Source organism: Carcharhinus amblyrhynchos, chromosome 1 (genome assembly GCF_965287045.1).
Source record: "Carcharhinus amblyrhynchos chromosome 1, sCarAmb.v2.hapA, whole genome shotgun sequence".
In the NCBI taxonomy this organism is placed as follows: domain Eukaryota; kingdom Metazoa; phylum Chordata; class Chondrichthyes; order Carcharhiniformes; family Carcharhinidae; genus Carcharhinus; species Carcharhinus amblyrhynchos.
The window spans coordinates 28566402-28581199 of NC_137324.1; the positions used below are offsets into that span (position 1 = coordinate 28566402).

General features: G+C 39.1%; 1 protein-coding gene across 4 annotated transcripts in view; it reads right to left on the reverse strand.

The window, feature by feature from the left end:
* letm1 (leucine zipper-EF-hand containing transmembrane protein 1) overlaps positions 1 to 14798 on the reverse strand; it is an 82757-nt gene that overhangs the window by 47495 nt on the left and 20464 nt on the right. For all 4 annotated transcript variants that reach the window (XM_080202413.1, XM_080202232.1, XM_080202325.1 and 1 more), the window contains exons 3-5: positions 12995 to 13448; positions 2303 to 2446; positions 464 to 601 (exon numbers count right to left, since the gene is read on the reverse strand). In XM_080202413.1, coding sequence (XP_080058539.1) covers positions 464 to 601; positions 2303 to 2446; positions 12995 to 13448 — 736 coding nt within the window. The remainder of the gene's footprint in view (positions 1 to 463; positions 602 to 2302; positions 2447 to 12994; positions 13449 to 14798) is intronic.

Consider the following 14798-nt stretch of genomic DNA (forward strand, 5'->3'; position numbering starts at 1 on the left):
CCTCTAACCTATGCATCTCAGGACACTAAGGGCAATTTAGCATGGCCAATCAACCTAACCTGCACATCTTTGGACTGTGGGAGGAAACCGGAGCACCTGGAGGAAACCCACGCAGACACGAGGAGAACGTGCAAACTCCACACATACAGTGACCCAAGCTGGGAATCGAACCCAGGTCCCTGCAGCTGTGAAGCAGCAGTGCTAACCACTGTGCTATCATGCTGCCTGCTTGTACTTTCTAACAACAACAGTGGATAAAAAATTACGAGTAATGTTGATCCAGGAAGACCGAGATCAGCTGCAGTTCTGCCATATCAGAGCGATTCAAAGCATGTGCTTTTAAGACAAGTAAGAGAGACACCAACAGTCAATTTTAAAAAAGAAAATATTAAATAACTGTCATTTTCACTTTTGCATTCAACAGTGGCAATTATCGTGGTATGCAGTTGAAATTTAACATTACCTTCTGAAAGAAAGTAGAAAAGTCCTTTGTGACATCTCCCTTAGCGGCTTTGTTTCTCAATGCAATCTCTTCAATTGTGTCTTGAAGAAATTTTGCCATTTCAAGCTTTACTCTCAACTCCTTTTTCAGCCTTTCTTCCTAAAAAGAAAGGCTTTTAGATTTTAAACACATCTAGATGTTTCAACAAAGAAACTTTCATGACATTTATTTTCAAAACAAATTTACAGATTATTTTTCAGGTTTCAACAATTGATTGAAATATTTCTATTCATAAATTTGAATAATTTTTCTGACAGTTTTCTCCAATGTAGGCAAATTCAGAAGTTGTTCTTTCAAGAAGGGGGAGGTACTTCGTTTACCAAGGGTCATATAGGGTAATAGTCATGCAGGTTTACAGCTTGGAAACAGGCCCTTCGGCCAACTTGTCTACGTCACATTTTTTTTTAAAAACCCCAAAGCTAGTCCCAGTCACTCACATTTGCACATCCCTTAATACCCATCTTATCCATTGAACTGTCTAAATGCATTTTAAAAGACAAAACTGTATCCACCTCTACTATTACCTCTGGTAGCTTGTTCCAGACACTCACCATTCTTTGCGTGAAAAAATTGCCCCTCTGGACACATTTATATCTCTCCCCTCTCACCTTAAACCTATGCCCTCTAGTTTTAGACTCCCCTACCTTTGGGAAAACATATTGACTATCTAGGGTGTTACATTTGCATTAGAAATTGTAGCTTCAAGTATCACAAGAACTCCTAACATGTACAGCAGAAAAAAATGTGATAGAGGGGGCAACAGAACGTAAGACTGAATATTTTAAGTCCAATGTATTAGGCAAAACCAACTCCCCAATAGTTCAGTGACCTAGTCAAGTGAATAGCTGGGCTTAACACAGCAGATAAGATTGCACTGGTTTATACTGAACTAACTTATCTCACTGTGCTACAGTGCTGAAGTTTGGTGGTGGGTGGAAGAGCCAGGCAAAGAGGAAACGGTTGGTCAGACTTGCTGAACTTGATCACTATGAAGTGGCCTCGGTAGAATAGGATCAGAATTAGCTGAAATGTCCAACTACTCAAATAACACAACACTAGTAGGTCAAGGCTCAGACATAATGAATAGACAATTGTGTTACATTTTGCAAAACTGGTTTATGTGGGACCGTATTAAAGTAAAGAGTCAGTACATTCAGGGCAAAGAGAAAAATGGACTAGAAACTATTTTTGCTTTCTCAAGGAAAAAATGTAACATGAGAAAAACACATTTTACTAATTTAGCTGGTAACTGAAATTTTCTCAAATTACATTCAAGGTCAAATTTGGGCTTGCAAATATGTGGCATTGTGATTCCTGTTCATCTATTTGAAGAACAATAAAATATTTCTGAAATAAAAGGGTGAAAGTGCAACAGACCATCACCTTATCTCTACATTTTAACTTTTAGGAATTGCAAACTGTATAAGTGGTAGAAAAAGATCAAACCTCAATACACAAAATAAAATTTCTCCAATGAGGAAACCTACAGTTCGGAAATGCCAACTGTCCGGAAATATTTTGAGCAGGCCCAGCTATTCATGGAATAATTCTAGTATAGAATTTTGAGAGTGGAAACATGTAAGATGATGTATTTGGATAAATGAAACAAATTTCATTATGCCTTTATAACGTTTTAGTAGTGTTTTTATGCTTCAGGTAAAGGTTTATATCTATGGTATTTTCCAGTTCACGTACTTGTGGTTAGGCATTCTAATGATATATTATGAAACAAGAATCTCCAAAATCCAAAAATAATTTAATCACAGTACATGTAAAAGCAGAATAACTATATGTACTCACCTTCTTTGACTTTGTCTCAAAAGTTGAAGGAAGCATATTAGGAAAAAGTTTAAGAACAATAGGAAGGAGAAATTCCATGAAGGGTACTATTATGAAAACCAGGAAGGGAACCAGACGAAAGAGGTCAGCACACGTCCTCAGAAACTGTTAAGACGGGAAAAAAGTTTGAACTTAATATTTCCTTTATTTTCACTTACTTATAAAAGAAAAGTTTCAATAATCATAGGTAATCAGAACTCTGAAAGCTTTACGTATACTTAATGATATTTTGGCCGATTAATTAACTCACTGTATCAGTAAGGAATGGGACATAACCATGTAGGGGTTATGCTACTGGATTGGCAATTCATAGACCTACATTAGTAAAACATTGCATCAGTAAAGGTCATAGAGTGAGACCGCTCTTTATGTCTGTGATAGTTCTTTGGTGCAATTATTTAATTAATACTATTCCTTTGCCCTATCACTGGAACCTGAAAAACTTATTCCTTCAAGCACAAGGATTGCAAAACTTCAAGAGAGTGGCTCACCACCACTGTTAAAGAGCAATTAGATGTCACCACTAAAAATGCTGGCCCATGCCCTGTAAAAGAATTTTTAAGAAGTAATTATCAAATTCATTTCTAGAAGTCATCACTGTATTTACTGCCACCAACCAAAATTTTGAAGAATAGCAGTCATCCTGAGGATTAGGAACATTTTAGAAACCAGGAAAGGAAAAGCTGACAAAAAGGAGAAAAAAATGGATTGAAAATAACCTAGCCAGGGATATAAGTGATTGCCAAGAGCTATTGCAAGTATGAAAAGGAAAATAGCTAAAGCAAATATTGCACCATTAAAGGGAGGGGCAGACAAATTATTGAGGAAATGGCAGAGATAAGGAACAAATATTGTGCTCTTTTAACAGTACAAGACACAATTTATATACCAAAAACAAAGGGTAACCAGGAGACGAATAAGAGTGAAGAACTTGAAATAACATATCAAAAGAGAAAAGGAATTGGAGAAATTTAAGGGACTAAAAAGTCATCAGATCACCAGCATCCTATGTACTAGAACATAGGAAGAAGTCTCACAACACCAGGTTTAAGTCCAACCAATTTATTTGATAGTAAACTCACAAGCTTTCAAGGTTCCCTCTTCATCAGGTGAATGAAGAGTTCTGGCCTCAGACAGAGCATATAAAGCACAGACAGTTTAGAGAACAGGATAACAGGATATGGCGCTCGACTCATCGATCGACAGTTCCGATGCGCCACAGCGAAGAACCACACCGACCTCCTCAGAAGACAAACACAGGGCACGGTGGACAGAGTACCGTTCGTCGTCCAGTACTTCCCTGAAGCGGAGAAGCTACGACATCTTCTCCGGAGTCTTCAACATATCATTGATGAAGACGAACATCTCGCCAGGGCCATCCCCACACCCCCACTTCTTGCCTTCAGACAGCCATGCAACCTCAAACAGACCATTGTTCGCAGCAAACTACCCAGCCTTCAGGAGAACAGTGATCACAATACCACACAACCCTGCCACAGCAACCTCTGCAAGACATGCTGGATCATCAACATGGATGACATCATCACACGTGAGAATACCATCTACCAGGTACACGGTACATACTCTCGCAACTCGGCTAACATTGTCTACCTAATACGTTGCAAGTTCCGCACACATGAGGATGGTCTCAACAGGGATCTTGAGTTCAAGTCGCACTATCTGTAACCCCCATGATTTGCCTGGGTTTGCAAAACCTCACTTACTGTACTGTCTGGAGACAATACACATCTCTTTAACCTGTGCTCAGTGCTCCTTCTACTCTCATTGTTAGCCACTTTAAGTCTTGAATAGCAGGTTAGGTGTAAAGATTCGCATTCTAATCAGTAATCTGTAAACTGTCTGTGCTTTATATGCTCTGTCTGAGGCCAGAACTCTTCATTTACCTGATGAAGAGGGAAACCTGGAAAGCTTGTGAGTTTACTATCAAATAAATCGGTTGGACTTAAACCTGGTGTTGTGAGACTTCTTACTGTGTTTACCCCAGTCCAACGCCAGCATCTCCACATCTAGAACACAGGAGCAGGAGATTTGGTCCTTCAAATCTGCTCCACCATTCAATAAGATCATGGCTGCTCTGACTGTGGTCTCAGCTCCACCATGCTACTGTGTTACCCCCATACTATCAGCTCTTTCCCCTGCAAAACCCATGGCTCCCTTGATTATTAAAAACCTGCCAAACTCTGCCTTGAGTAAATTGAAAGATCCAGCCTTCAGTATTTTGTGGGGAAGGGAATTCCCTGTAACACTCTCCTTGGGGAGAAAATACTTCTCCTCGGGGAGAAAATACTTCTCATCTGTCTTTAATGGAAGGCCTCCAATTTTTAAATCATGTTCGCTTGTTTTAGTCTTCTCCACCAGAGGAAACACCTACCATGCATCCACCCTATAAAGTCCCCTTAGAATCTTATATGTTTTAATAAGAAAGATCATTTCTCATTCTTCTAAACTCCAATAGGTGTAGGCCTAACCTGTTGAACCTAAGACAACCCCTTCATCTCAGAAATCAGTCCACTGAACCTTTTCTGAACTGCTTCTAAAGCAATTTTATCTTCTTTAAAATAAGGAGCCCAAAACTACACACTGAACTCCAAATGTGGGGTCATCAAAGCCTTGTGCAGCTTTGGTAAAAATTCCCTATTTTTACATTCCATTCCACTTGGAATAAACAGCAACATTCTATTTGCCTTCCTAATTACTTGTCATACCTTCATAACATGTGATTAATGTACCAACACCTAGATTCCGCTATACCAACACGTTTTACAATCTTTCTCTATTTAAATAGTATACTTAATTTCTATTTTTCCTGACGAAGTGAACAAGTTCTCATTTGCCCGAATTACACTCCATCTGCCAAATTTTTTACCACTCACTAAAGCTGTCCCAATTCCTTTGCAGACTGTAACTCCTCATACCAAGGCAACTTATTTTCCTACCCATCTTGCTGCCACCACCAAATTCAGTCACTGTACATTTTCCCCCTTCATCCCAATCATAGATACAGATTGTAAATAGTTGAGGACTGTGGCATTTGCCATCGCGGAAAAGTCCCATTTATCCTCACTCTTTGCTTCCTGTTAGGCAACCAAATATTTACCCATGTTACCCTCATACTACATACTGTTACCTGGAATCGTAACCTTTGATGTCATATTTTATCAAATGCCTTTTGGAAATCCAAAATATATCCAAGTGATAGCCGCAGAGATAGTGGATGCACTGGATATTGTTTTCCAAAATTCCCTAGATTCTTGAATGGTCACAGAGGGTTGGAAGTTAGCAAACTGATATTTAAAATACGTGGAGTAAGAAAACAGGGAACTATAAGCCCAGTTAGCTCAATATTAATCATTCGGAAAATTCTATAATCTATTATTAAGGAAGTTTTTGACTTAGAAAATCATAGGTGAATAATTCTAAGTAGAGAAAATCAATATGATTTGCAAAAGGAAAATAGTGTTTAAAAATTTATTAGAGATTTTTTAAATTAGTTTATTCATTAGTGTCACAAGTAGGCTTATATTAACACTGCAATGAAGTTACTGTGAAAAACCCCTAGTCACCAGACTTCAGCACCTGTTGTGGTACACGGAGGGAGAATTTAGGATAACCAATGCGCCTAACTGGCATGTCTTGACTGGAGCACTTGGTGGAAACCCAGGTAGACACAAGGAGAAAGTGCAGACACTGCACAATGACCCAAGCCAGGAATCGAATGCAGGTTCCTGGTACTGTGAAGCAGCAGTGCTAACCACTGTGCCATCCCTTTTTTGAGGATGTAACTTGTAGAGTAGATGAAGGGGAGCCATTTGATATAGCGTACTCAGATTTCCAAAAGATATGTAGTTGAGGGTAACATTAGGATAGATGAAAGATTAGTTACCGTACAGAAAGCAGAAAGATTGGATAAACAGGGCATTTTCAATTTGGCGGGCTGATGGAATGCCATCAGCTACTTACAGTACGTGTCAATGAACAGTCAAAGAGAACAAAGCATAATGTAACTAGGTTTGCTGATGTTAGAAAGGTGGGAATGTAAGTTCCAAGGAGGACGTAGAGTAATATAAACATGTTAAGTGAATGGGCCACAAGATGGCAGATGGAGTAAATTGTGGACATATGAAGTTATTCATCTCGATAACAGGAACATCATGATTTTGAACACCTCAATTAAATTTCCTCTTAAACTGTTCTGCTTCAACTCCAGTTCTCTGGACGTCCCACATAACTAAAACCTTGCACCTCTGGCACCATTCTAGGCAGCACTGTCTAGTATTAGACAGTACTCTGTACTGTTCTGTAATATTCTGTACTGTCTTTAAGGCCATCACGCCTTTCCTGAAGGGTGGTGCTTAAAGAGACACATTCCAGAAGGAGGCTATTTAGCTCACTGGTCTGCACCAGCTCTCCTAATGAGCGATTTATCTAATTGCATTACCCCCCTCCTCCTATCCATATCCCTGTACATTCTTCCTTTCCAGATAAAAAGTCCAATTCCCTTTTGAATACCTTGTTTGAATTTGCCCCCACCTTTTTTCCTTCCCTTCCCTTTCCTGAATATTTTGTAGCCAGGAATACATTAGGTTTCCAAACTTCCCTCTCCCACTGGTCTAATAACATCAAGTTGTACTTGACAAACATTAAGTGAAGAGTTCACAGACTTTTGATTCTCAACGGCAATTCCCTGAAATGCAAATTATGAATGTTGCAGCATTTGTATGTTCTTCTGTTTATTACTGTCAGTTACTATTTATGGTATCGGGAAAAAGTTTAATATGGTGTTTATTTTTTTTGATCAGCAAATCACAAAAAACCAAAAAAGTTACACAATTACATTCATATGAGAAAGATTTCCATGTATAAATTTTGTCCATCCCTTTGCAATCAAGCAGCGAGGTTAACCCTTGCTGTTGACAGATCTCCCCCGCCCCCCCACCCAGCGTTTTCTTCATTCAATTTACCACACAGCTTCTGTATTGATTCATTTCTTGGACATTAAATTTTAACTTTCTAAATTGACAAAAGAAGGGGTACTTGAAACTGCAAGAGCAAAAAGAACTGTGAAATGTGACATCCAGAAAAGAAAATGTTAGTATTTTGGTCTTTTGACCAGAGTTGAAAAGCCATAGATATCAAGAGGGCAAAGTGGAGGACAGCAAAAAAGGTCTCAGTGTGGTTGGATGACTAATATCGCAGGATGATTGCTGACAAGCTACAGTGGATGTGTGAGAATGACAAACAGACAAGCGTGACATACCATGACAGCAGATGTCCTGGCAGGAGTAGCTCCAAGTTGCAGCAGCAGTAAATGGACAGACATGATTGCACACATTATCTACTGAGCTCTTGGGGAGAACTTCAATGGATTCTTTACATTTAAAAAAAACAGATGACAATGATTTTCGTTTCTATGTGAACATAGATGCTGCAGTAAGAGATCCAGTAGATTCAAGAAACTATTACCAGACATTAAATGTCACAGCATGGTGATGATTTAGACTAAAGGCTTTTCTGTTCAAAGATGTGGTCAAACAAAGAAATTCTCTAAACCAGTAGCAAGCACTTCTGCCTTTTAATACAAAAAGAGCCCATGCAAAAACATCAAAGTTGGACGTAATTATTTCTGAAATTGGAATTGACAAAATAAATTGAGTTGCTATTTCAAGCACTCAAAGGAAAAATATACCTGAAGTTTAAGGAGATAATCATATCTCTGAAAAATATCAGTGGCCTGCAACCCGCAATTCCAGAGCCACATATGGCTCTGTAATATCTCATTTGTGGCTCCTAACTTCTTCCATTTGAATAGCATAAAAAAGTCAAAAAAAATTAAGAAAAATAAGAGTCCTCTTGTTATTGAGAGTATAAAAAAAACACTGGGCTGCAATTTACTGTTTCAAATGATTATTTTAGTAAATATCATTCTGTTCTAAACAAACCTGATCAAGTGATACAATATATTTGGTGCAAAGAACAAATTAAGGTCTATTTTTGTTTCTAATAAATTCTTCTGAACGTTAGAAGCTTTTTTTAATTAAAAGCTTATGGGCAAATTTAAGGAAAAGACAGTATCTTCTGGTCCCACCAAAGTTGACCCCCTGCAATACGTTCCACAATGCTGTAGCTCACAAGCAACACAATCAGCCACTGACTTTGGAGAAACTGCAAGCGTCTGTTGATGGCCAGTGGTGAGCTGCCTCAAAACACATGACCCAGGGGCGGGGGGAGGAGTGTTATATCTTTACCTTTGATTTTTTTTAAAAATTAATACATAAATTCACAGTGTACACACAAATCATGCGTTTCAGAGTCACTTGGCAATTTGCCAAGTATACAACTTAGGAATTTCAAATTTCCATCTTGCAGCTCATAATGGATTTTATTTTTGACAAAATAATAAGGGGTAAACTATTTTGATAGCAAATGTGCATTTTAATTTATAAAACACAATGAACTATCAACAATAAAAGTAGTTTACAAAACATCTTATGCATACTGAGTACTTTGAAACAAAAACCGTTTCATCAAAAGACCTACTTTCTGGCAAAAACATATTAAAAACACATTTCCCTACACACAGGCACCTTTCCTATGACATTCCAGACTGCTTTTAATTATTCTTTCAAAATAAAATGCTGAGTATAAAATAATAAAAACAAAGGTCATTCTTACTAGAACGTCAGTCACTTTCTAACCAGAGCAGTGACGCAACACATCACTGTTTGCCTCTTTATCAGCAGCTTTCATTGCACTCACTCAGGCACAAGCAAAACAACAGGACATGCACAGAAACTCATGCAAAGAACATACTGGTGTTGTATAGAATTTTATTTTCTACCCATTAACCTGCACAGAGAAGCCCTTATATAATTACTGAACTGTTAGAAATTTTGTTGCATTATAATGTATTTTCTACAATATATATGTTGAGATGAAACTATAAGCTAAAGTACATTAATGGCTTTCGGGACTCTGCAACACAATTAATCTAAACTTGATTTTGGAACCACATTAGACATGTAATTTTCTAACAATCAACTACAAACCATCATAATTTTGGCTTTATAAACTTATCAGAATTCTGATAGCTTGAGTGCAGAGTTCATAGCTGTATGTATATTACAAAGTTATTGCTACTAGCTCTCAAAATACAATCTTGCAGAATCAGCAGTAACTTCAAAATCAATTTGCCAAATTCATTAAGGAAAAGAACTCGTTTTTTAAATAGCCAACTCAACTGCCATCGATAAGTATACTTCCGAGTTGCCCATGCCCCATTTTCAACTCTGTCTCTCTTGCGCCTTGACAATACGGACAACGTTGCTCTTTCCCACCCAAGAGAAACGGGCATAATTTCCTTTCTAAATTGATCTGGATGATCTGTTAAGTTTTGAAACTAAGATGTTTTCCAGACAAAAACTACCTCATCGCATACTTTGGTATAGGCGATGTCGAGAAACAGAGGATCAGAAATTTAGAAAGGTCTTCCACGAACAGCAACTAATGCTAGATCAATGCTGCTTCTCAAGGCCAGGGACCTAGGTTCGATTCCTGGTTGGGTCACAGTTTGTGCAAAGTCTGCAACTTCTCCCGGTGTCTGCATGGGTTTCCTCTGGGTGCTCCAATTTCCTCCCACAGTCTGAAAGATGTACTGGTTAGGTGCACTGGCCATGCTAAATTCTCCTTCAGTTTACCCAAATAGGTGCCAGAGTATGGCGAATGGGGAATTTTCACAGCAATTTCATTGCAGTGTTAACGTAAGCCTACTTTTGACACTAACAAAATATAACAAAAACTGCTATTGTAAAATGGAGATTGATAGGTTTCTGTTCACAAAAAAAATTAAAGGACGTGGGTCAAAGGTAGATAATGGATTAAATGTGTTTATCAATTATCTCAAATGTGTGTCAGAATAGGCTTGAGGGGCAAACGGATCCATTCCTGTTCCTAAGCTTCTTTGAAATTGTGGCAGCTGTTGATTTTTTTTTTAAAATGGGTTGTGGGCATCATTGGCAAGGCCACTCATCCCCAAGTGCCCTCGAGAAAGTGATGGAAAACCTCTTGAATAGCTGGACTCAATGGTGTACTGCCACAGTGCTGTTCAGATTTTGATCTCGCCACAGTATAATGATTGTAATGTAGTCAAGAGTCCCTCCATCACAAGGTTAGAAGTGGAGATGCTTACAAAATGTCCAGCATCATTCACAACTCCTCAGGGACTAAAGCAGTCTGTATCCATATGCAGCAAGACCTGAATAACACTTACGATTGAACTGATAAATGACAAATAACATTTCTGGCACATGAAAGTACAAGGCAATGACCACCTCAAGAAGAGAGAATACACTCCCCTTTAACATTCAACAGCAGCACAATCACTGGATCCCCCACTATAACATCCCAGAGATTTTCACTGACCAGAAACTGAACTGGACCAGCCATACAAATACTGTGGCTTGAAGACCAGGTCAGAGGATGGAACTTCTGTGGAGAGTAACTCAGCTCCTGACTCCCCAAAGCCTGCCCACAATCTACACGGTAGGTCAGCAATGTGATGGAATACTCTCCACTTGCCTGAATAAGTGCAACTCCAACAACACTCAAGAAGCTTGAAACTATTCAGGACAAAACAGCATCCCATCCATCACCTTCAACATGCATTCCCTTCACCACTGATGCAAAGTGACAGCAGCATGTACCATCTACAAGGTATACTGCAGCAACTCACCAAGGCTTCTTGCAAACCTACGATCTTTACTATCTTGAAGAACAAAGGCAACAGATACAAGGGAAGACGGCTATTTGCAAGTTTCCCTCCAATCTACACAACACCGACTTGCCGTTCTGTCACAGGGTCAAAATCCCTCCTGAACTCCCTCCTAACAGCACTAAAATAAAAGCAAAATGCTGCAGATGCTGGAAATCTGAAATAAAAACAACTGTAATTGTCAGACAATACTGGACAGTAATATCATGGGGAGATGTTTACATTTTCTTGTTGGAAATGACCTTTGTTTGATACTTGTGTGCTGTAAAAGTTACTTGTCATTTTATCAGCTCAAGTCTGAATGTTGTCCAGATCTTGTGGCACGTGGACATGGTCTGCTTCAGTGTCTGAGGAGTTACAAATGATACTGAACATCATGTATAGTCATTGGCAAACATCCCCACTGCTGACTAAGAATGAAGGGAAGGTCATTGATGAAGTAGCGGAAGATGGTTGGGCTGAGAATATTATCCTGAGCAACACCAGTGGCAATGTCCTAGGCCTGAGATGATTAGCTCCAAGAACTACAAACAAAAATCCTTTGCGCTACGCATGACTCCAACCAGTGAAGAGCCAAGCACTGCCACCACCCGCCTCCCTCCCTCTCCCCCGTTTCTCCCTCCCTCCTTCTTCCTCATTCCCTCCCACCCCCAATTCCCAGTGACTTCAATCTCTGTTCTGAATCTATTCTGTTTAGTACAGTTGAGAGTGCCATACAACACAATGAAGGGTATCTTCACAAGGACTGTGCAGTGGTCTCTTCTACCTATGCTGTCGATTGATGCTTTGGCAACAGGTAGATTGGCCTGGAGAAGGTCCAGTGGGCTTTTCACTCGTTTGTTCCCTCATCATCTGACAAAGGTCCAGTCCAGCAGATAAATCTCTCAGGACTTGACCAGTTCAGTTTGTGGTGCTCCCAAGGCGTTACCTTTCTAGGGAATTTTTCTGTGCTGGTTTTGCACAATTGCTAAGCCAATTCAGCATAACAATCAACATCATGTTAAAGCTGGTTATTCTGGGTCAGCTACCTAGAACACAAAATGAAAGATATCCTCAAAAGACAAAAATCATCTGAGGAAGTTAATGTGAAGGTGAAGGAGGAGGGAAAATAGAGGAAGGAAGTGGAAAGGGAGAGATAGAAATAAGAGCTGTGACTGCTGCCTTGCTTTCTGATAACTGTCATGGATTTAAGCTGCCCTGTGGTTTGTGAGTCTGCTGATTAAATATTAAACCATCAGATCGCAACTATAGAAATGATAAAATTACGTAAGCCGAAGTCAATGACGCAGGCAAATATTGGATGATACCAGACTGGAGTTCAGACCAGTACACCAAGTTAATTGTGTTACAGCCCTCATTAGGAGTTTTTAAAAAGGAAACAAAATTTTCAAAAAACTTATAATAACCATAGTTAGCTGCTGTTAGCACTAGTCTTTGGAAAAACATGCAGAATTTTACGTCAGTCTTCAAAATCAGGAGCTGGTATTAATTCAAAAAGGTCACAATGAGATGCTTTTGAAAGTGGAATTAGAAAAACAACAAAACCTTTGCAGGCTTGAACCATAAATAGAAGAAATTTGATGAGAATTTACAACAAACTACATTTGAGGGAGAGGAAGGGGAAATGGGTTATTAGAAGGACTGGCATTGTGCAGTTTTTCCTCTCTCCAATGGAGGGTGGAGTTATTTTACTCGCATGAGGTTAGTGAACAAATGAGAAACAATCAATCTGTCCAATATTAATTGCACTGGAGCTTGCCAAGACTTTTTACATTTCCAATAAACTCAAAATGTGTGCCAGACCTTGGAACTTTGATTCAGAATGTTCGCTGAAAATTGTACACAATGATCAATTGTACACGTACCTGTCTATGCTCTCTTCGTGAAAGAGCGTATCCATTCAGAATTCTCCAAAGCATTCTGCCTGCTATCTTTGTGTCAATCCACAACAACCTGAAGCCATGGTAATAGTGTTTTACTTCATTTACAATCTTCTGACCCAAAGTCTGGCGGACCTCAGGTTCTACAGGACTGTACACAGGACCTCCTTCCTCCAGTCGCTTATTCTTGTCCTTCAGAGACTTTAGAGATTTTTCTACTTTGGAGTCATCATATAGGCGATGTGTAGAATGCCACCATCTTACTGAAACACATTTGGTTCCAATTAAACTCATGTTGGTAGAAGGGCATGGCAGAGGAGCACCCACCATCCCACAGTACAAATGCTTTGGCCCTTTTCTCCAGTTATTACAGGGATCTCTTACGTAGAAAGGATTTTTGCTTGTCGACACTGTGCTGCAGGTTCTGAACCAAACATTTCTGAAAAATGGACAGAAAACAAAAATTATTTATAACAATTCAAAAATATTACATTTTCCTCAACCTCCTTTCAGGAGAAGTTTCAATAATTTGCTGTGTAAAACTATTCATGTTCTTATTGGAAAAAACTGAAATACAATTTCATGAAGCTACTCAAATTTGGTATATCTATATTCAGATTGTAGCCATCATGTGGAGATGCCAGTGTTGGATTGAATGGGCACAGTAAAAAGTCTCAATGCCAGGTTAGAGTCCAACAGGTTTATTTGGAATCATGAGCTTTCTAAGTGCTGCTCCTTCATCAGGTGAGTGGACTGAAAGCTTGTCTGCTCCAAAAGCTCGTGGACTTTAACCTAGTGTTGTGAGGCATCTTATTATATTCAGATTGGCATTAAGATGGAGCAAATTTTATTCTAAATTTATTTAAGGGGAATGTTAGAATTAAACAACACAACCTGCACAATATTAAAGTAGGTAGCTTGGCCATTTTCATTTCGACTGTTGAATGATGATAATCATCAGAACACCTTTGAAGATTAGATAGCAGCTCAAGCACGAGAAAGCAAGGTCAGGTAAAAATACATCAGTGCACTTTACACACATGGATTATTTTGTGTCACTTTTCAAAATAGAAGAGGACACTCCAAAGAAACTAATTATTAATTAATCCCTAGGACTCACTGAAGTTAGCATAAAAAAGTAAACAGTATTAAAACAGTAATGCCCTCTAGAGTCTGACAAAGCTCTAAGAAGCAGAAAGGAAGTTGCAGATGCAAGGAAATTATAGACCTACTAGTCGATTATCAACATCAACAGGGATGAAATGGAAATGGTCGAGGACTTCAAGTTTCTAGGTCACCAACAATCGTCCTGATCCCTCCACACTGACACTACAGAAAGCCCACCAATGCCTCTACTTTCTCAGGAGGCTAAGGAAATTCAGCATGTCTGCTACTACTCTCACCAACGTTTACAAATGCAACATAGAAAGCATCCTTTCCAGATGCATCACAGTTTGGTACGGTTCCTGCTCTGACCAAGACTGCAAGAAACTACAAAGGGTTTTGAATGTAGCCCAGTCCATCACGCAATCCATTGACTCCGTCAACACCTCCCACTACCTCAAAAAAGCAGCCAGCCAAATCAAGGACTCCACGCACCCTGGATATACTTTCTTCCAGCACCTTCCATCAGGAAAAAGATACAAAAATCGAAGATCACGTACCAACCGATTCAAGAACAGCTTCTTTCCTGCTACCATCAGGCTTTTGAATAGACCTACCATTTATTAAGCTGATCTTTCCTTCTCCCCTATGTACTCAATGAATGGTATGTTTTGTCTGAAACAGT